This window comes from Aythya fuligula, chromosome 3 (assembly GCF_009819795.1).
Source record: "Aythya fuligula isolate bAytFul2 chromosome 3, bAytFul2.pri, whole genome shotgun sequence".
NCBI classification, from domain to species: domain Eukaryota; kingdom Metazoa; phylum Chordata; class Aves; order Anseriformes; family Anatidae; genus Aythya; species Aythya fuligula.
This window is the reverse complement of record NC_045561.1, coordinates 42,414,686-42,435,386: the sequence shown is the minus strand read 5'-3', so window position 1 is coordinate 42,435,386 and position 20,701 is coordinate 42,414,686. Positions and strand designations below refer to the sequence as shown.

The 20,701-nt window shown below is 44.8% G+C and overlaps 1 protein-coding gene across 1 annotated transcript; it reads left to right on the top strand.

Annotated features, from left to right (window-relative positions):
- Window positions 1-1,316: 1,316 nt before the first annotated feature.
- Window positions 1,317-15,386, top strand: TAF5L (TATA-box binding protein associated factor 5 like). Its single transcript, XM_032185799.1, has 4 exons — window positions 1,317-1,458; window positions 5,561-5,665; window positions 7,345-8,069; window positions 13,396-15,386. The coding sequence occupies exons 1-4, from the start codon at window positions 1,317-1,319 to the stop codon at window positions 14,191-14,193; spliced, it is 1,770 nt and encodes a 589-aa protein (XP_032041690.1). The 3' UTR covers window positions 14,194-15,386.
- Window positions 15,387-20,701: the final 5,315 nt, after the last annotated feature.

The window sequence follows — 20,701 nt, the reverse complement described above, 5'->3', positions numbered from 1 at the left end:
AACTCCACACCTGTTGGTGCCCCTTCCCCACCCTCAACAGTTACTTCACCTGTGAGAACAAATGGAAAGCTTTTTAAGGTTTTCCCCAGAGCATACGGGTTTGCAATTCCACGTATCTGTTTGAAGCGAGTTTTGCTAAAACCTTGCATCCCATCTGCCTGGAACTTCACAGAGAATTTATTGCTCTAACACCTGGGGTAAGCACTAGAGCGTGCATGGGTACTGTAGAAGGCATGGTTCCAGTCATGCTTTTAGAAATTCTCTTCTTGAGAGGGAAAAGAGAAGGCATCCCTGTCTGCCTGTCTTAGAAGCTGTGTTTTGTAGGATTTAGCTGCTCAAACCAGAAAGCAAGAGCACGTGCAAAACATGTGCTGGTCTTCAGTAGCAGTGCTGTAAGGTGTGGAACTATTTTGAGGCAGCCAGTACCGTGTTGTTCTAGTAGAATAAAACTGTCACTTAGTTCTTTTTGTTTTAAAGCCTTTCAGGTTGTCTGAAGTTCTCTGTAGAATCGATAGCTATTGCCTAAGGATTGCCAGGCCACTGACTACTGGTAGCTGCTCAAATAGCAGGGGAGCTGTTGCATTCATCTTCCCGGGGCTTTCAGTACAAGGTAGAGGCTAAAAGCAAGCACCAGGCTCCTTTTGGCTTGGAGATGCTACCAGGTGGTGTTTGTGAGGATGGCTTTCAAAATCTATTTAGCGGAACCTTCAAAAGAGATATATGAGGGAAATGTACGTGTATTGGGACAGGTGTAAAAGGCAGAAGGTTTTGCTTTTGATTTTAATTTCCTTGTTTTTTCTGGAAGCTTACCTGACTGAAGCACCAGAAGTCTGGCTCTAACCTTTAAATTCAGGCTATAACCTATTGCTCCCCAAACAGTTCAAATAGGTGTGCTATTTAAAGCATTGTGATTCTGAAATTTTCTTCTTTGTATCTTAATTTCTCATTTCCTTGACTCTCGGTATCATTTTGTAGAGGAGAAACCTTCACTTTTTTAAGAATTGTTTTTAACAAAATCAAACACCTCAGCTGATCACTGCAGTTTTAGTCCAGAATCCTCAATGGTATTTTGGATTCCTCAGTGAAATTAGTAGAATTAGGCAGCAAAATATCTTCAGGGATCTGGTTCAAAGTGTCTGATTATGCCTTAGTACCGAGCCTGCAGGCTTTATTTCATATTTCAGTGATGAAGTTTTTTGACTTCAGCAATGAAAATGCTGAGCTGTTTGTTGTTTTTCATACAGCTCTGGTGTATGTTGGTCTTAACAGATACCTACACAGTAACAAACCATCATCTCTTTTGTGTCTTTTAGGTCATGAAACGCGTACGCACAGAACAGATTCAGATGGCGGTGTCCTGCTACCTCAAGCGCCGTCAGTATGTGGACTCAGAAGGTCCCCTAAAACAAGGGCTGAGGCTGTGTCAGACTGCTGAAGAGATGGCAGCTAATCTCACAGGTAATCCTAATGTTTTCTGTGTGTGCAAGTGTGAGCAGATATGTTGGTAACTAGGTGAATTTGTACCTACGGGCAGCTTTCCTTTTGAAACAAAGAAATTTCCCAGTATCAAGTTGGTATGAAGTATAAGCCTTTAAAGAATGAAAATATGGATGGAAATGGAACAAAACAAGAGGCATGGGCAGTGAAACAGCAGGTTTGGATAGCGGAAAATACATGTTATATCCCAAAAAGTGTGAAGTCTGGTGAGTAGTGGTGCTTTGGGACAGAGGTGAGAAGAACCTACATGAATTAAGTAGAAGCAAGAAAATGTACCTTTGCACTCAAGGAGAGCGGTATCACGTAAAACCGGAGTGATGCAGGCTGTTTCATTTTCTGGCCTCGTCAGTTTCAAGTTGTGAAAGCTCCTATGTGTCACTTGGAAAAAAATTAAAAAAATAAAACCTTCAGTCCATGAGACAGTTTATTTCCCGATGTGCCCTTTCTCCTCTTTCTTAAAGGCTTCTGGATCCTGCTACACTACCAGCTGGTCCAAATTCTGCCTGTGACCATCTTCATAGGAATTATTATCTTTGTTATAAAAAACTATGCTAGTACTTGAGCAGGTACAAATGTTGAATGGATGCAAGCAATGTGGAGGATATAAAGATTAAAATTAGATTTAAAAGTAATAGAAGATACTAGGCCAAACTCTGGGTGAGAGAACAAGGAGAAAGTGTTTTCTTTTAATGAACCTGCTTGGTTTGTGACTGTATCCCAGGCTAAGACTGGTAGGGACCTTATTTATTTGTGATATAACTTGATCTGACACAACATCAGTTGCTGTATAACTCTGTGATTGTTGCTAGATAAGACCAGATGTCAAAATGGCTTTTTCTGCCCATATTTTGCTGTAATCACAATCCAAAGATGAGTGGTAGATAGGTAAATGTATAGGCTGACTTTTTTGGGGACCTGAAGGAAATTGAGTAATATTTTGTTATAAGAGGTGGCTTGCACCTTCTTAGTACTTTTGATTTCCTTGCTGTTTTCAGAGTTAACAGTCAGACACGTGCTGCAACTCCCTGAAGTAATACTGGGGCGAGCTGGGGGAGAAATGGAACCAGAATAAAATGACAAATTGTTTTGGACTGGCTTTGCTTTGGTAAGAGGTTTTAGGAGAGAAGTGGATAGAAGGGTCGGTGTTGGAATGGAATTAGAACTTGAGACCAATCAATACCAGGAGGAGGCAAAATATCTCAATGAGAGCTGGATTGGATTGCAAATTCTTTCATTCACATACGGCATCATGCAGGAAAAGAACGTCAGTGAAGTGTGAATGAGTGTGTGATTGATTTTTGTCTTTTTACTAATCTTCCAACAAACGTTATTAGTAAATTTCTTATAATTAGTCTGTATCTTCATGCTAGCGTAAGGGCTTTGTGGCTGGTGATTCAGAACTTAGTCATCAGTTTTCATTAGAACTGAAAATGGCCTGCTACCATGTATTCTGCTGCTGCTGACTACTTTTCCACGTCAGGCATGCTGGTAGTAAGCTACCAGTGAATATGCTGCAGTTCCGTGAATGAATGTGCCGAAAAAGAAAATCCCAGCGTGTACGTATCCTGATAAAAGAGGCAGCTGAAGGAAAGCTGACCAGATTCTGAAGCCTGTGTTGCTTTATTTCAGGGAAAGCAATTAAGTATTTTTTTTTCTGAAGACGTCTTTGTTTGTTAACAAAACTCACCTTGCTTTTTCTGTTCACATCTTTTTTTTTTTTTTTTTTTTTTTTGCCTTTGAAAGTAGTCAGACTCTATAAATGGGAGAGTTGCCTACTTCTGTCTTTAATTCTGTGATTTCTTCTTTCGAAGTGAAAAGTGTCCGCTGGTTTGGGTGTTTTAAATAGTTTTCTTTTTCCGTTTTACCTTGGCATTTCTTTTTGTCTTACCCCAGAGCCGCCTCAGTTCATCCCTTCTCCGCACTTGCTATATTTGTACAACTCTAGTTTTTGCACTAAAACACAGCTCAGAGCTTCCTCGTGACAGTTCCATACTTCTTTAAAGAAGCGGAAGGGTGTCTGAGGGACAGAATAAGTGGCGGAGGAACAGGTTTCTCTGATGTTGTCCGCAGGATTCTGGCAACACGTAGGACTGTCGGAATTAATGTAAAATTCCACTTGATCTCGCTCACATAAAAGAGGAGTCAGTTGCTGTGAAACGGTGTTGACAGTAGCAGAGGAGCAGCGCTGCTCCTGCCACAGCAGGAGACCAGGAGGGTGCTGTCAGTGTCCCTGAACTAGGAACGGGTTCCTTGGAATTTGCTCTCGAGTTGCAATTACAGGAAGTGCAGTCAAGGAGCAGATGTTTCCAGTAAGTGTTCTTAGGGCCACTGGGGAAACTGGAAAAGAAACTAGAGTGGATCTGTTAATGTGCAAGAAGGATACAGACAGTGTTCTACTTCCAGCAGGAGTAAAAAAAAAAAAAAAAAAAAAGAAAAAAAAAAAAAACTGAAAATTTACTCTCTTGTTTTGGGATCAGTTGATCCCCCAAAAAAAAAAAAAAAGGCAAGAAGTCCATCTTCATTTTGGAATTACATTATTTATACAGGGAAAATTAAGGAGGTGGCAAGGAGGGAGCACGTTATAAAACCAAAGAAGCACGGCTCGTGTTTGTGTGGCACAGGCAGGGTGGCAAGTCATGCATGTTCGTGCTGAAATGAGGCCACCAACATGCCGTGAAGAGTTGGCTGTTGCATGCAGCCCTGTGACAGCACAAAAGTCAAGCCCTCGTATTTCTGACTTTCTGGTGTCCTTTGCCATGAGTGATAGGGGTGACATTAAAAGCTGTTGTTAATTGTTCTGGAGTTGCCGCGTTTGTGTGCAGTGCAGAGTTTAATCAGTATTCATCATGAGAGAATATATTCATTTGTCAGCCCAAATAGAAAAGATTCTTGAATTAATTAATACCAGTATGCTGCGTTACAGAAATGTTAAAGAAAAAAAGTTGCTGCTTTTATGAATTGCTGCTCTGAGTTTTCATGCAAAGCCCTGAGCCTGGGACTGTTACCAGCACTGTGTATGAAGCAGCCAGGCTGCAGAAAGTGTGATGTGTCTGTGTCTTTGAATGGGGTGTGCTTGTTTTGATACTGACTGGATAGAAGATAAGGTGTTGGTACTGGGATCTGTATTTCTTTTCCCATGGGGGGATGATGAGCACAGCCCAGCTCTGTTTCTGAAGCTGAGTTCAGGGTCTGTACATACACTTTCTGTACTTCTGTAAGCTCTGGGAATATGGAGTGAGGGGAAGATGAAAACAAGATTAAAACTCTTTGATTCGTCATGTTTTTAGAAGAGTAGAAGAATTCAATATATCAGTTACAATTTAGAAAGGTAAATGTTATTTCAATTTCTAGTCATTAGAACTTGTGTAGGCTTAGGTGATGTTGGGGGGTGTTGTAAACTTGCACCAAGCCCCCTGTCAGGTTGTGAGTGTTTAACAGAAGAGCAAAGGTTTTGTGCCAGAAGAAGAAAAGCCGTTTTCCTTTCTAGGTAATTCAGAAAGACATTTACGAGAGCTGATCCTGACTTAGAAAAACAGTTTAATACCATCTCAGGTGACCGTAGTACTCAGAGGTGGTGTTACTGCACACCTGATGTCCTCGATGGGTGCTGGGTCTAGCTGAAGAACAGACTTTGTTTTGGAGGAAGATGTTGTTTGCTTTCCTCATCTTTTGACTGTGAAGCAATAAAGCTGCAATTATCTCGTAAAACTCTAAAGGGATCTGTGACAACATTGCTCTGTTTCTTGTAAATTCAGTGTTATATCTGAAAGCTTAGAAACATGTTTGGGGCAGTGGGGGAGCAAGCAGAAGCTAAGCTTTTTTTAAATAAAAAAAACAACCTTCAGTATAGTTCTCCATTCATGATATGTCTAGATTGTGTGACTTTAGATTAAATTTAATAAATGCTGTGCTTAGGTGCTTCAGACTGTGTCTTCCCTGGACAATATGAAATATAAAACGTCATCTTGGTGGCTGCATTAACTGGGGTTTTATGAGAAGCTTTGTTTCAAGACACACATGCAGAACTCCTTAAATCCTAATCTTATTTTATTTCGTTTCACAGTCCAATCTGAATCTGGTTGTGCCAACGTTGTGTCTGCAGCTCCCTGCCTGGCAGAGCCACAGCAATATGAAGTACAGTTTGGACGCTTACGCAATTTTCTCACAGGTAAATATCAGGAAGCAAGAAAAAGAAAAGTATGTGAATTTTTGTCATTTCAATGAGTAAATGACAGAGTAATAAAATTTAAAGTCTTTTTTTTTTTTTCTAACTGAAACTTTTGATTTCTAGTTTTGAGATTTCAGCTACTACAATTAGAAAAAATATGGATTTTCTTGGCTTTGAGACTAGATGTGTATGACAGAAAAGGAAAATACTATCATTCTGTAGTGTGGTGCAGAGGACAATCATGTTGTGTTGGGTTTGGTTTTGTTGGTTGGTTTTAATTTAAAAATAAAAAATAAAATTGCTCCTGGAAATGTCCTTATGAGTGCCAGAGGTGGGAATAAGAAAGCAGACAAGATTATTGAGAATAGTACATAGAAAATAGAAAGTTAGGGAGGGAAGTAGGCAGGAAGAGAGAGGCAAAAAAGTCTTAGCCTTGCCCCTGTTTTCAAGGCTGAGCAATTTGGTGAGAATTTCCCTTGCTGCAGCTTGCCTGTTACCCTTCCCCTGTGCACCTCTGAGAAGGGGCTGGCTCCATTTCCTCCATAACATCCCACTGGGTACTGAAGGCAGGAGTTAGATACCTACTTTGTCTTCTCCAGGCTAGACAGAGCCAGGTCCCTCAACCTCTCCTCCTGTCTTCTTGGAACGTTTTCATCCGTCCCATCTCTGCCAGCTTCCTACATCTTCCCCGTTGCTCCTGTTGCAGAGTGAGGTCCTTCCCTAGTTGTGTTTCAGGACTCGAGCACCTGCTGACATAGCAGGAAAAGAGCAGCTGCCAGCTGCTTCGTGCTTTTATTACATATAGACCACAGATTTCAGAATTCCCACAGTAATTCAGATGTTGTACTTGCACATCTGTGATCTGGGCCCCCAGTAAATCGTTGTTGTGGCCCCGTGTGGTGCCACGGCATTGGGCAGCAGGGCTCAGCTGCGTGCAGCCCCGAGAAGGAGGGGTGGAGCTGTTGCCCAGATCAGTCTCTGCAAGGTACAGCATAGCCTAATCAGGAGTTGGTTACACTGTGTACAAGGAATTACTGCTGGGATTTGCCTTGGCAGAGACAGAGGGAGCGTGCTCATGAGCAGGCACAGAAATAAAACCAGCCCGGCGTACTGCAGTACGTTTTGGAAGCTGCAGCTTCCTTTCCCCTGGAGACAAATCAGTTCCATCCAAAGCACCACATGCAAGCTTTATTGAAGCTGAAGAAAAAAAAGCCACCAAAGTTCAGGCCCACACAAGCCAGATAAATAATTTTGACTTCTACTTAAAATAGCATTTAATATGTTTAATGAATATATTTTAGAGTTATTGCAATAAACACTGTACACATTTTTTTCTTAAATACATGGGGGAAATCCAGTTGTCACGTAGCTCGAGGTGCTATTTTAATAAGTGACCCGCACCTAAAAGGGGTTTTGAAATCTCTGCCTTTAATTCTGATAATGTACCTCACTTTTAAATCTCTGGTGAAATCTGTAACAGATACCGGGTGTCCCCTCTAAGCAGATGAAGGGGTTCAGGTAGATGCACCTACAAAGGTCTCCAGAGCCCTGCTCTCTTATGCCACCATTGAGACTTTGTGCAGTAATTGACCTTGCTCTGTTTTATTCCTAGAAGAAAGTAGATTGAGAAATCATTCAAAGCTTGTTGCTTCTTTTTTTTTTTTTTTCTTTATGTATAGATTCAGATTCTCAGCACAGCCATGAAGTGATGCCTCTTCTGTATCCCCTCTTCGTCTACCTCCACCTGAACATGGTCCAGAATGGCCTGAAAAGCACAGTGGACAGTTTTTACAGCCGCTTCCATGGCATGTTCTTGCAGAACGCCAGCCAGAAGGATATCATTGAGCAGTTGCAGACTACCATGACTATTCAAGATATCCTGTCCAACTTGAAGCTCCGGGCTTTTCTGGACAACAAGTACGTCGTCCGCCTTCAAGAGGACAGCTACAACTACCTTCTTCGCTACCTCCAAAGTGACAACAACAACGCCCTGTGCAAAGTCCTGACCCTGAACATCCACCTGGACGTGCAGCCCGCCAAGAGGACCGACTACCAGCTCTACGCCGGTGGGAGCTCCTCGCGCAGCGAGAGCAACGGGCTGGAGCCCAGCGAGGTGCCGGCCGCCATCCTGCAGAACGAGGCGGCGCTGGACCTACTGCAGGACAGCATCAAGCGCGTCAAGGACGGGCCCCCTTCCCTAACCACCATCTGTTTCTATGCCTTCTATAACACGGAGCAGTTGCTGAACACGGCCGAGATCTCGCCCAACAGCAAGCTGCTCGCTGCCGGCTTCGATAACTCGTGCGTCAAGCTGTGGAGCCTGCGCTCCAGGAAGTTAAAATCTGAGCCCCACCTCGTCGATGTGTCCCGCATCCGCCTGGCTTGTGACATCCTGGATGAGGAGGTCTGGATACCCCTTCCCCAATTCCCCACCCCACACACGTATCCCTTTCTGTTGAGGTATTTCTGACGTGCGTGTTTGAGTGTCTTAGGGGACTGCGAGGCCGTTCACAGCCTGTCTGCCCCGACACACAGTTTTCATAGCCTGCTCTTATCCCTATTCTTCCCTGCCGTGGTTGTAAGCACTGCGCTGAGGTGCAGTGAAGATGTTCTCAGGTCACAGTTTTAGTCCTAGGTCCTGATTTCCCTCTTTCTCTTGACCTTGACCAGATCCCATTATGCCGGCAGCCCATTAAGGACAGGTCACTTGGGAAGGTTCCCTTCCCTAGGACGCGTGGAGCCTTCTTATGGGTGGGAGGGTGAAACAAGGAGATGTGGGCAGTACAAACACATTGTAGCGAATGGAAACTGGAAGACGAGCAATTCAGAACAAGCAGTCAGAAGGATGGAGAAAAGGAGAGAGAAACAGGAAGAGAAAAATAAAGTAAGAATGGTCTGAGGGCTCAGGACAAAGTACACCTAAGTGAAAAACTGTATTTTTTTTCACCCTAGTCACCCTAACAGAGGTGAAGAGTTAGTATGAAAAAAAATATGCAAAATAATTGTGTTAAAAGAGTCAGCAGGGTAGAAACTTCAGAGGATTCTCGCTTTCTCGAGTGCTGGAGATGAGGACAGGGATATCTGTGCCTTCGCATGCTGGGTTAGATAGCATCTTCTAGTGTTCTCTCTTTTTTTTTTTTTTCTTTTTACCTCCTAGTCACACCCTTCCACCCCTCGTCACAGCTGCCCACGTAGTGTCTTATATCTGGTTAGAGATCAGAATTTATGACTCCTCCTTTGTTTAATCATTCCCCTCTTGAAGGGAAAAAGAAGAAAAAACGCATTTGTTCTTCTGTTGAGCGTTTAGCACGGGAAGCATCCTTTTGTTTTCCACTGTTTTATTTTCTACCTGTAAAAAAAAATACCTGGTGGCAAGGTTCTGTTTGTCTTGGAAGAATGCAGAGAGCTTGGAGTACGGAGGTGTCTGGTTAGGGATTGCTTTGTTAGTCAGCTGGAGACCTAGAGGCAGGCAGCCAGGTGAGATAGCAGAGCTCGCCACTGCCCAGGTTAACCCCTTCTGCTGAGGTAAGTGGGTCAGGCCAACCCAAGGTGAAGCTCCGGGTTTGTTTTCATTATGAGCTGCAAGAGTTCATAGGACACGTGACAGTGGATTGCATGTCATGGAAACCAAATGTACATAACCTGTGACAGAGGAGGATTTCTCTGGTAAACCAACAGGTCACCTTCTTTGGCTCCAGACTAGAGAAAAGAGAGAGCGCCAGGTTATCAGGAGCGTGTATGAGCTTTTTGTTGGCACATATTTGCATATCTTACATGCGTTAGGAAACAGCTGCAGGAGCTTAAGTACAAATGGCTGCCGTTGGTTATTTAATACCTTGTGTATCCCGCAGTATTTATGCACAGGTGTTAAAAAAAAAAAAATGGTCAAAGACAAGCGCAAGTCAAAGTTGTCATTGCTCTGAACAACTTCACATGCTAAACAAATAGTGACCTGACCAGGAGTTCAGAGTGAAGGGGGAATACCAGCCTGAATGCGCTGTTGTGTGTCCTGAATGCAAACAAAAGCCTGAGGACTATAAAGGAAATAAATGCTGGTGTCTGGGAGCACTGAGTGAATATATCCAGGCACCTGTGGGTTCATGGGTGGGAGCAGACCGCTAGCTGCATGGGTACCACTGCAGCAGAAGCCACAGGTGCCAAGACAGAGCAAACAAAATCACCCTGGCCACAGCCATAAATTTGATGGAAACTGCGACGACAAAAAAATCCTGATGTGCTTTGACATTGCTTCAGTGAGTTCTGTAGAATAGCTTGTGAGGGTGTTACACTTGGCTGATTTTTGTAGGGTTTCTTCGTTCTGTTTGATTCCTGTATGGTGTAATTAGATTTGGATGCAGTGTTACATTCAAGTAGAGCCCCAAATGATCAGTCTTTAGCTCAGTTTCTGACCTGCTGCAAGCAAAGAAGTCATTCTGTTTATGGAGAAGTTACAGATGTCTGGGACTGTGGTAGTTTCAGTGGATCTCTTCCAGGATGGCACTAAAATTACACTGTTGGGTTTATTAGCTCTTATTGTGTGTGTATGTATATATATATATAGATGAGGTTGTAGTTTGACAAAAGTGTTAGAGATCAACAGTTTTTCCTAGTTGATGTAAGGTTCTTGAGTCAGTGAAGTCAGAGTTCTCTTCTGGGTGTTACCAGATGTATTTTTAGTGAATTTTGCTCAGCGTGATGCCCTGGTGTGCTTACCGGCCTTATCATTTGTCTCTTTGCACCATTGCCATGGTTGTTGCTGGTACTACATAAATCAACAACAGAAAATCATCTTTGTTCCAAGCCGTAATTGTGGCAGCCCTTTAAATTCTGGGGAGCCAGACTCGACCCCATTTGGCTTCACTTTTAGGGCGCTGAGTGGCAGTGGTCCTTCAGGTGGCGGTGCGCAGGGATGATGCTGACAGCTCGTGTGGCAGAGGGGAGAGAGTTTGGGAGGAAGCAGTGAAAATATCCTGCAAAAAAAGCCGGGGTGGCTGCCCTCTCACCTTTCCCTGCTAGGAGATCCCTGCTGTAGGCAGGTAATGGAGCTTTCCTTTTCACACCTTAGGAATGCTGCAGGATGAGAGAGAAGATGGAAACTTGTTACTGGTTAGAGCAAAATAAAGCTTATTTTGGGGTGGGGAGGGAGGGGCTTTTTGTTCTGTGGCTTATTTGGTTTTGGGGCTCACACATTCCCTTGCGGCTTATGCTGGGTGGAAGGATCAAGATAATTTCTGTCAGCTAGGTAATGTTTGCTCACAAAGTCAAATGCAGTAGAGCACGTAAGTTTTCTGGGTCCAGATAACTGCCATGTAACATCCATTGCTGATTTCAGCAATAGCTGAGGAGTTGGGGTAGCCTGTTCACGGGCAGCTCATTCAGAAGGTGTCCTATGTAACAAAACATGGCAATGTTTTAGTTTTTTTTTTCCAGTTTCTTAATAATGTAACTTTGGGGAGTCTGGTACTTGCTGAGGAAGATTTCCTACTCACTGTTGAGGAGTAGAGCTCATTTTAATAGTGTTGGCTTTCCAGTTCTCTTCTATTACTTAAAATCTGTTTCGATAGTCAGTCTTTTCAAAGTGGGGAGTACAAATCATAAAAGCAGCTTCTAGGTGTGTCTGTAGGTTATTGATTAAAATAGGTGTATATAACTTAATTTCTTGAACAATCCAAGGAATTACAAACTGTTTGTGCTGACCGGCAGCAGCAACCACTTCAGAAGGAGCTAATGGCTGTCTCGGTAGTGCCCGGCGGTGTGTTACACCCAGGAAACATACTCAGTGCATGCAATGGGAATCCTGGAAAAAATAGTACGAAGAGGGTTTCCCTGCCCCCCTGCTGACTTATAGCACAGGCTGTAACCTTTCCGTAGCTGCTGTAATCGCTCGCCTACGTTGTGGTAGCCGCAGGATGCGAGGAGGAACGTGCTTGACCTGACAAAGAAAGGAAGATGGGCTCTGCGAGGCAGCAGTTCAGCGGCTGCACTTCCAGCTGCTGCGTTGATCTGGTCAGCAGACCGACTTGGACGGGGAGGAAGCCGAAAAATGCGGTGACTCAGAAGCATTATCGGTGCTCCATTTTCAGTGAGCTCTGACACAAGTGTGCAGTGTTTCTGCTAAGTGATTCCAACAGAAGAGGAAGATGAGACTTGCTACCTGCAACCTTATAGGAGTGTGGTTTTGAATGCTTCTGTAGCAGCTTATTTAAAAATACTGTAATGTAAGGGAAGAAGAGCGTGTGCTTGTAAGAGGAAAAAGTGTAGGGCCTCCTCTGCTAACTTGTCAGGAATCTTTTGGCTGTAATTAGGGAGTACAAAATGCTGCAGGTCCCAGTGTCTCTTTTAATGCGGTAAGGTAGCCTGGAGATGCCGTGGATCCCAGCAGGCAGCGCTGCTCTATCAGAGGCAGAAAAAAAATCCATTTGAATAAGAATGGGGCTCTGCGTGCTGGAGCCTGCAGTGCCTGGGTGCCTCACCTCTGTGGCGGGGATGGAGCTGGCTCCGAGCCATGCCACGGAGCTCCCATGGGCAGCGATCACTGCAGAGAGTTAACGCTGCTGAGCGCGGCTTGCCATCTGCCCCTGAGTGCAAAGCTGGGAGGGCAGAGAGCTGGCAGAGATGCAGGGCGTGAAACCAGGGGGTCAGTGCTGCTAGAAAGGGTCAGCGTGACAGTCCTGAGCAGGGGTGGGCTCGAGAGACCAGGCAGAAGTATTCTAAGCCGTGGTTATCTTCTTGTACTCTGCCATGAGACCCCAACTTGCTGGGTGAGGACGCTCTTGGGTTGAGATGTGTTGCAACCTGTGCAGTCTGTAGCCTTGGATTATCAGGAGGTGCTGCTTGAGCAGGCTCTGGGGTTGATGCCCTCTGAAAGGAGGAGCCAAACGTTCAGATTCCTTCAGCACAGCTCACCGAAAGGTCTTTAAACCTGGAAGCCTTTGCTTGGTGATCATCTGCCCTGGTGCTTGAATTGGAGAATTACGGGATGAAAAGGTTTCCACTGCTGTCCTTTTTGTGATTATTCATCCTCTCCTACCCCAAAATAGATCATTTGACCTAAATAAGCCGCATATATTTTTCTGTTCTTGAAGGGTGGGGATGTAAAAGCGTCCTGGTGGAGCTGGCACAGAGCAATGGATACCACGGCCTTGCTGCATCAGGTGTGGGGTTGGGAAGGAATTAGCAGGCAGCTTGTCAGATACGCCTTGTCCTTCCATCTCCTGCCTTTTGTTGAAGACATCTGGGTTTCTTTTCCTCTGCTGTGAGTTTCGCTTCCAATAATGACCACACTGAAAGAGCAGATGCCAAGATCTGTTTTAACATCTTAGCCAAAATTTTAGCAGAGAGCGGGCAGGGAGTAAGCAGATGTTTTTAGCAAGTGTTTTAAAGCGAAAGACGTTTGGAAAAATATCTTAAAATGCTGCTACTCTTTTTTTTTCCTTATTTGCATACAGTCCCAGGTTAAAAGTGCCTTCTTAAGTGGGCATGAGGTCACATAAAATAAGGGTAAAACCTTTATTTAAAAAGTCTGATCTCCACATCTTTTTCAGCATTGCTTAGATGTAGCGGGCACGCCAGCAGCGTGTCTCAGAGTTGCACAGAAATGCGCCACGTCTAAAATAAATTCTGCTGTCGTAACGCCAGCCTGCTTTCCTCACGGCGGTTCCTGTATTCGCAGAACAGATAAACATGCTTCTTCTTTGTTTGTTTGTTTTTTTTTCCTCCTCCCCGACCAGGAGGAAGAGGATGACAGCGCCGGCACAGAAATGAAGATCCTGCGAGGACACTGCGGGCCTGTGTACAGCACGAGGTTCCTTTCGGACAGCTCGGGACTCTTGTCTTGCTCTGAGGACATGTCCATCAGATACTGGGACCTGGGAAGCTTTACAAACACTGTGTTGTACCAAGGCCATGCCTACCCCGTCTGGGATTTGGACATCAGCCCCTGCAGCCTGTACTTCGCCAGCGGCTCCCACGACCGCACGGCGAGGCTCTGGTCGTTCGATCGGACGTACCCGCTGCGGATATACGCGGGCCACTTGGCGGACGTGGACTGCGTCAAGTTCCACCCCAACTCCAACTACTTGGCCACGGGCTCCACCGACAAAACCGTGCGCTTGTGGAGCACCCAGCAGGGCAACTCGGTGCGCCTCTTCACCGGGCACCGCGGCCCCGTGCTGGCGCTCGCCTTCTCCCCCAACGGTAAGTACCTGGCCTCGGCGGGCGAAGACCAGCGGCTAAAGCTGTGGGACTTGGCTTCGGGAACCCTCTACAAAGAACTGAGGGGGCACACGGACAACATAACCAGCCTTACTTTCAGCCCCGACAGCAGTTTAATCGCTTCGGCCTCCATGGACAACTCCGTGCGGGTCTGGGACATCCGGAACACGTACTGCAACGCCCCTGCCGATGGGTCTTCCAGTGAGCTGGTTGGTGTATATACCGGGCAGATGAATAACGTACTGAGCGTGCAGTTTATGGCCTGTAACCTTCTTCTAGTGACTGGAATTGCACAAGAAAATCAGGAACATTAATTGTTGTGTTTTTTTTTTTTTTTTCTTAGGGAAGCGGGTGGGTGTGATGAATGCCAGAGTCCATTACAAGCTGAGATTACTGACTGTGAAACACTTTCTTCCTCTGCCCCCTTGGAAGGCGTGTTCAGAGTGATGCTAATGCTTTGCAATTTCTTGCCCACAAAAAGGCCTGTGCTGTTGAATGGAGTAAGGAGGGAGGCGGAGCGATGGAAATCTGTACACGTTCTAATCCTGTATTTGTAGGGATGGGGAAAAGGGGAGAGGAAGTCCAGTAGCTTGGGGAAACCAAAAGCCTGGTCCAGACAAGTGAAGCTGCCAGCCAGATAAGCTGCTGACCTGCACTTAAATATCCTGCGTTGATCGATGGGCACACCTTACCTACTGTTAACTGAGGCTTGAGCGTGTGGAGAACTACTGGCCCAGTGTTTTTTGTTTTGTTTTGTTTTCCTGGTATTGCAGAGGACCAGCATTTGAAGACCCTTATATTAAAAGAACATTCTGTATTTTCTACGCCGATTGTGGGTCCAAATATTACAGCTCCCTATAGCACTTCTGCAATATTTTGGACGAGCTAAGTAGAAAATACCATCTTTCTTTTTGCATAAGGGGATGGAAATCTGACCTCAGTTGGGGCCCATCTCTGCATTGTCATTTGGGTTTGGTTCCTGGTACTAGCTGTGATACTTGTATTTATGTTCCATTAATTAGGGATCTTTCTGAATCTGGTTGCACTGTGTTTTGAGGGTGGGAGAGGACGGTGAGGGCTAGAGTGGTGGCTTTAGGGGTGATAAGTGACTTGCCTTGGCTGGAGGGAGGGCATGATAGGACTGAAGGGGCTAAGTTTGGACTCCAGTTTGGAGCAGGGCTTGTCAATCCACCACGGCACCTCACAGAAATATTTCCGTAAATGGAAGTTGGCAATCGAGGAAGAGGGAGACGGGGGGGAGAGAGAGAGAGAGAGAGAGGCACACACAAAGTGACATGGGAAAAAATAGTATTACTAAATTATTGTGCATACGCAGAGGCAGCTTTGCCAGTGTTGGATTTTTCTCAAAATGTTGCAATATCAGTTTCATGAACACTTTGTGAAATAAATCATCAGCATTTAAAGCAAGGATCTGCAGAAAAAGCACGTTCTAATTTGTCATTTGGAGAGATTAAATATTTCTGCTTTCTGGAAAGAGTTATTTTGTATTTTGTTTTCTATTAAAAGCATTTAGTTTAAAAAAAAAAATGGTTTGGTCCCTTTCTGGGGAACTTGCGTGGGAAGGAAAGGTCAGGAGCATGTTTTTGCACTGCTTGAGGCTGCTTGGAGGCTGAATCTGGTGGTCTTGGTGACTTGGTTTTTATATCCCCCTGCTTGTTTTCCTCAGAGCTGACCCAGCAGGTCGTGGTGTTCCTGACACAGCTTTGTAGGTCAGCTGAGATGCGAGTGAAGGAGCTCGGTCCCACCTGAGGTCAACACTGCACCGCAAGGCTTCGTTCTATAGGGCTGTGTTTTTGGTTTGTGGCTTGATGTTCTGAAACTCTTCCTCCAAGCAAAGGCACGATCCTAGTATCACCTAGACAGTCTGTATGGAAGCCAGTCATTTGGCTTCCCTCAGACTTTCTGGACCTTCATGAGCAAATCCTTTTGAGAACGTCAAACAGCCTAAGAGTTTAGATGACATGACGCCTCACAACTGTCTTTTAAAAATAAAATAAAAGCCTTCTTAGGTTGGTAAACGACAGAAACCTTTTATCAGAAAGGTGTGTGGCCTTTCTGAGACGAGTAACTGTGTGTGCTGCAGCTCTGCTCTGAGAGTACCAGAAGCTCCTTTGTACGTGTGAGTTGAATGGCACTGCTGATCTTCTGGCAGCTGGGTATCAAAGCATGCAGCAGCTCAGCAGTCCCAGTCCAGGACCAGGGATTTTTGAAAAAACAATACAGGAAACAGTTGTATTACTGATGTGTTGTGTTGTACAGGTCTGGAGAGATCTCATCCAGATTCACTGAGCTGAGGCTGCTCACCAGACCAAGCGCATTGTGTCTTCAACCCTGCAGTAACATCTGGGGTTATTTAGAGCATTTCTTGCTAGATTCTGTTGATTCTAGCCCAAATATTTCATTATGAAATGATTACTCTTGGATCTTAGCAAAGTATCAAAGTGGTTGGTTTGATAGCTGGGTGAGTACCTAGGAAGGCCATGGCTCATCAGCATTCACTGGAAGTCGTTTGCTGTTTGTTGCCACATCCTTAGCAGTGTTGAGCTTTAGGACAGTTGGGCTTTTGGTCCAAAGGCAGATCCAACAGCAACCAAAATGAGGGGAAAAAAAAAAAAAAGGTGAGGTGGGCAGTGAACAAAGTTTTCTTTTAACATTTTTACTTTTCTAATGGAATTGGGCTTTTTATTGGTTGGGTTTTTCCAAGGTATTTTGCATACAAAAGTGATGTGAGAGTGAAGAGAGTTAGGAAGCCAATCACTGCATACACACATAGGAAAAACAAGCAAAAGTGACTTTCTGAGGTGTTAGGAAAATGGCACCACTAACGAGGTGCTTCCAACCTATCAATTTCTACTCGCTGTGTGGACAGCTTTTGTTTTGGTGCTCACAGAATCTAAGCATTTTGAAGGCAGGAAGCCAGGAAACAATATAGACTGTTTAAAGTAAAATAAAATTAAAAAAAAAAAAAATCTGCATATGATTGACAGCCTGAATTTCAAGGCAGAATTAGGAGGGAAGTTTGAGTGGGAGGAAGAAGTACCTTTAAGTCTGGCAAAAATTGGGCAGTAATTTGTTAGCTGTGTGTTTCAAGTAACTGCATTTGCACAGACCTCTTCCTTATTGCACTTTAAATACATGATAAAACACATGAAAGCGTTTAAGCAGGCTTAGCTCTGCTGGCTTCATTTGCAGCCTGGATGCTGCACGAGGCACCGCGTGGTATCAGACAGTGGCTAGAAGCAGGTGCTCAGAGAAGGTAGGTGAGAGAGAGGTTGTATAGACACAATCCCTCCATGGTTTATATACTTGGGCCTTCTTGCAGTTATTACTTTTGTTTTTAATAGGCCTCTCGAGCTGTAGGCTTTGTATCAGCAATAGCTGCTGATGGATTTGGTCTCCCATTAATTTTGTCTCAGCCCATTTATTAATTGGCCACATACTTCTAGCTTCTGCAGTTCTCTGCAGCAACAAGTTCTACACCTTGATTTTTGTGGGTGGGAGCCTATTTCCCCGTTTTTTGCATTCCCTGAACTGGTACTCTGTTCCCTAACCTCTTGAACTGATAAAGGCCTTGAACAGCGAAACACCCTTTCAGGTGTCAGGTAGTCTAGGACAAAATAAATATAGATGAAGTGAGGTAGAAGTCCATGCTGAGTCACTGAATGCTGGTGAAAGGAAAGGCTATTTGCTCTAATAAACAAAGTGCTGTGCCTATTCACGGGTCTATCTTAGAGCTGCCCTTCCCACTTCTTACATTTGCTTCTCTGATTAGTGTCCCGCCTCACTTCAGTCTGAGTTTTCGCTCCCTTGGCAGTGGAGTTGATATTTCTCTCCATTCAGGTTCTTTTGTTAAAAAGCTGTCTCCTACAAATGTCTTGTAAGTCTAAGAACGTGTTACAGAAGTGATATTTCCATTAGCAGAACCTTTGGGTTTGCCAAGAAAAATAAAGAGGGCTCCGGGCAATTCTGCTAACCTCGTTTTCTAACTGCTGCCGACTGCTCGTCCTCCAGGCTCGGTATGTTCTTCAGCTAAGTCCTGAAATGGCCTTCCCTGTGAGCGGTGTCTTGTTGCCAGCACTGAGCCAGGGTCTAAAACCGTACCATTACAAGACACCAATGTGACAGTTAAATTAACTGCCTGGATGTCCCTAGCCAAAGACTATCCCATCATGCTGCACGTAAGCTATGATTTATATTTTTTTTTTTTTTTAAGTACTGGATAGGAGCCAGAACTGACTGAAATAACTCAACAATGCTCACCAAGCTCAGTGCATTTCAAGTTCAAAATTGTCTCAGGACTGATATTTTTTAATTTTTTAACAATCATAAGCTTGCATCTGGCTTTCTGTTTCCTCGGTGCTGTTATGCAGCAGTCTTCAGCAGCAGCTACACAGAGAATATAGCACATTCCCTATTAAGTGCCCAGTTTAAGACACCGTGTTATCCACTGCATCTATCTTCCTGCAGAAATATTCTCCTGGGACTGTGAAATTCTTGAATGAGGCAGCTGTAGAAGCTATTGCAATAACTTAATTATCATAGGTGTTGCCCTGCAACTAAAACCTGCATCCTGTTTTCAGACAGAAGGGGTCAGCTGCATTAGCTTGAGGTTCAGAAAAGGAGGAAGACTTGCTTTCTTTATCAGCAGCCCTGCTTTCTTTACTTCAGATCTTCACAGTTCAGTTTAGGATAGAGTTGTCTCCTCTTTGTGTAGGTTTGTAATCTTCTGTGAAGTCACGATCCTCCGTTGATGACAGGCCTGATAACAGCGCTACTTTTAGCATCAGCTGAGGCATCAGCTAAGAATAGGACTTTATGGTGTTTGGTAGTGTATAAGCATATTGGTTACCCCAGTTCAAAGAGCAATAGGGGTCAGCAGAGTGAGCTGTAGGAGTTTGCATTGTCAATTTGCTGCAGGATTAATAAATAAAAATAGAAATACTTTTGAAAGGGTGAATTCACCTTGTCTTTCAGTTAGTTGACAGGAAAGTCTTCCTCATTCTTTCACAGTACTGTGATCTTTTTGGAATCACTGTCAAGGTTTGGCACGTATGGAAGGAAGAGCCTGACTCTCTTCTCTCTGTGCACTTTTTCCCCTCAGGCCTCAAATTTTAGGGACAGCCTGTCCCTGGGAAACTCCGCGTTGTGGAGCAGAGCCCAGCATGATACCTCCTGACCCCAGCTGGTCTTCATCTCCAGACATGCCCCAGGCCCATGGGCAGTGCTTCTCTGATGGAAGGAAGAATCCCTGATTATTATTATTTTTTGTAACTGTGGCTTAAAAATAGTTTAGCACAGTTAAGTGGTAACGTACCTGTTTCTGTCTGACAGAAGCCTTTGATTTTTGTGATATTCTTTTGGATATTTGGGGGATATCCCACTTCCCCACACCCTCTAATTTGGAAGGTGCCACATCAGACTTTCACTTAGGTAAGCAGGCTGCCCAGACAGAGCCATGGCACTCAGGGTGTTCCTATAAGTGGTCACTAGAGGAGGGGTGGGTGGACAATAAGGGGAACAAGGCTGCTAGATTACTCTTATTACTTACACCAGTTACTCTAGGACCCTGGGTAGTAGTGATAGTACCTGTCTGCCATGGAAAGCAAAAATCTTTAAGGGAGAATCTCCAGTTCATCTTTTATTATTTTTAAACAACTTTCCTGTGAGAACTTCATGACAAAACACAGACAAATCAATTATTGGAAGCAGAGAAAGAAGGCTGTTCCTCCTCCGACTGCACCCGCTCCACAGTGTGAGTAGGGGTGGTTTGTTCCCTATTCACCGTATCCATAAGCACAGCCTGTGATGTCTGCCTTTGGCCAGCGCTGGACCTGGTTTTGTGATAGCTAGCGATGCTTCACAGGTCACGGAGAGGGTAAAGGTAAGTGCCGAAACTGATGTGTGCTTACTGCCGTGGTAAACTGGGAGCTGCAAGACAACCCCAGACAAAAGTTAGTGCTGATTGTGTGTTGAGGATGGCCCAGCATCTAGAAAAGCACAGCAAAGCACATATACTGATATTTTGTCCTTTAGGACTAGCACAAATCCTTCCTGAGCTGCACATAGTTCAAAAACAAACAAAAAAAAAACAAACAGCCAAACCCAAGCTATTAGCTCTGACATCCCGAGGTTTGGAGTTGTGAGCGCACACATGGCTTTGTAGTTTTTTAGGTTAATACATCATTGCAGTCCGTGGCTGGAGTTGAACCAAGGGATGTTTGCACAGCTTTTGCTGATTTTTGTGCTGGTGAGCAGCTTAGCTGGAGACTTGCGTGCTGCGCTGCTGCTGCTGCCATTTGTGCTGAAGGCAGTAGCAGAGCAATCTGCATGTGGGGTAAACAAACTGGAAGAGAATAGCCAGAATTTTAGGCACCCTCTTCCCTCCTGGCAACTCCACTAGTGCAAATATCTCATGACCGCTTAGGCGGAGTGGATAACCATCTGTGAGTTTGGGGGTTGATGTGTTTTTTTTTTTTTAACACTTTTTTTTTCTTTTTTTTTTCAGAACCGAAGCTTAGGACAAGTTGTAATGTAAAGCTCTGCTGCATGTGCCTTCAGCTGGCTCTGCAGAAGAGTAGATATTGCGGGATCTGGACGCTTTATTTCGCTTTCACACTGCTTCAACGCGGCTCGGGGCTCCCCCCCTCAGGGCAGCGGGCCCGCAGGCAGCCAGCGGCCGCTTCCCGCCCAGGCCGCGCCCCGCCCGCGGGATCGATTGGTCGCGCCTGCGGGCCGCGAGCGCCACAAAAGTCCCCAGGGCGGCCGCCGGGGGGGAGCGGCGTCAAAAAGCGCCTCAGGGCC

What these genes read in the sequence shown, in the direction of transcription:
- TAF5L (XM_032185799.1), top strand. Translation starts at nt 1,317, where the DNA reads ATGAAACGCGTACGCACAGAACAGATTCAGATGGCGGTGTCCTGCTAC. An exon ending in CTTACGCAATTTTCTCACAG is followed by an intron (nt 5,666 to 7,344) that starts GTAAATATCAGG and finishes CTTTATGTATAG; the next exon opens with ATTCAGATTCTCAGCACAGC. An exon ending in GTGACATCCTGGATGAGGAG is followed by an intron (nt 8,070 to 13,395) that starts GTCTGGATACCC and finishes CTCCCCGACCAG; the next exon opens with GAGGAAGAGGATGACAGCGC.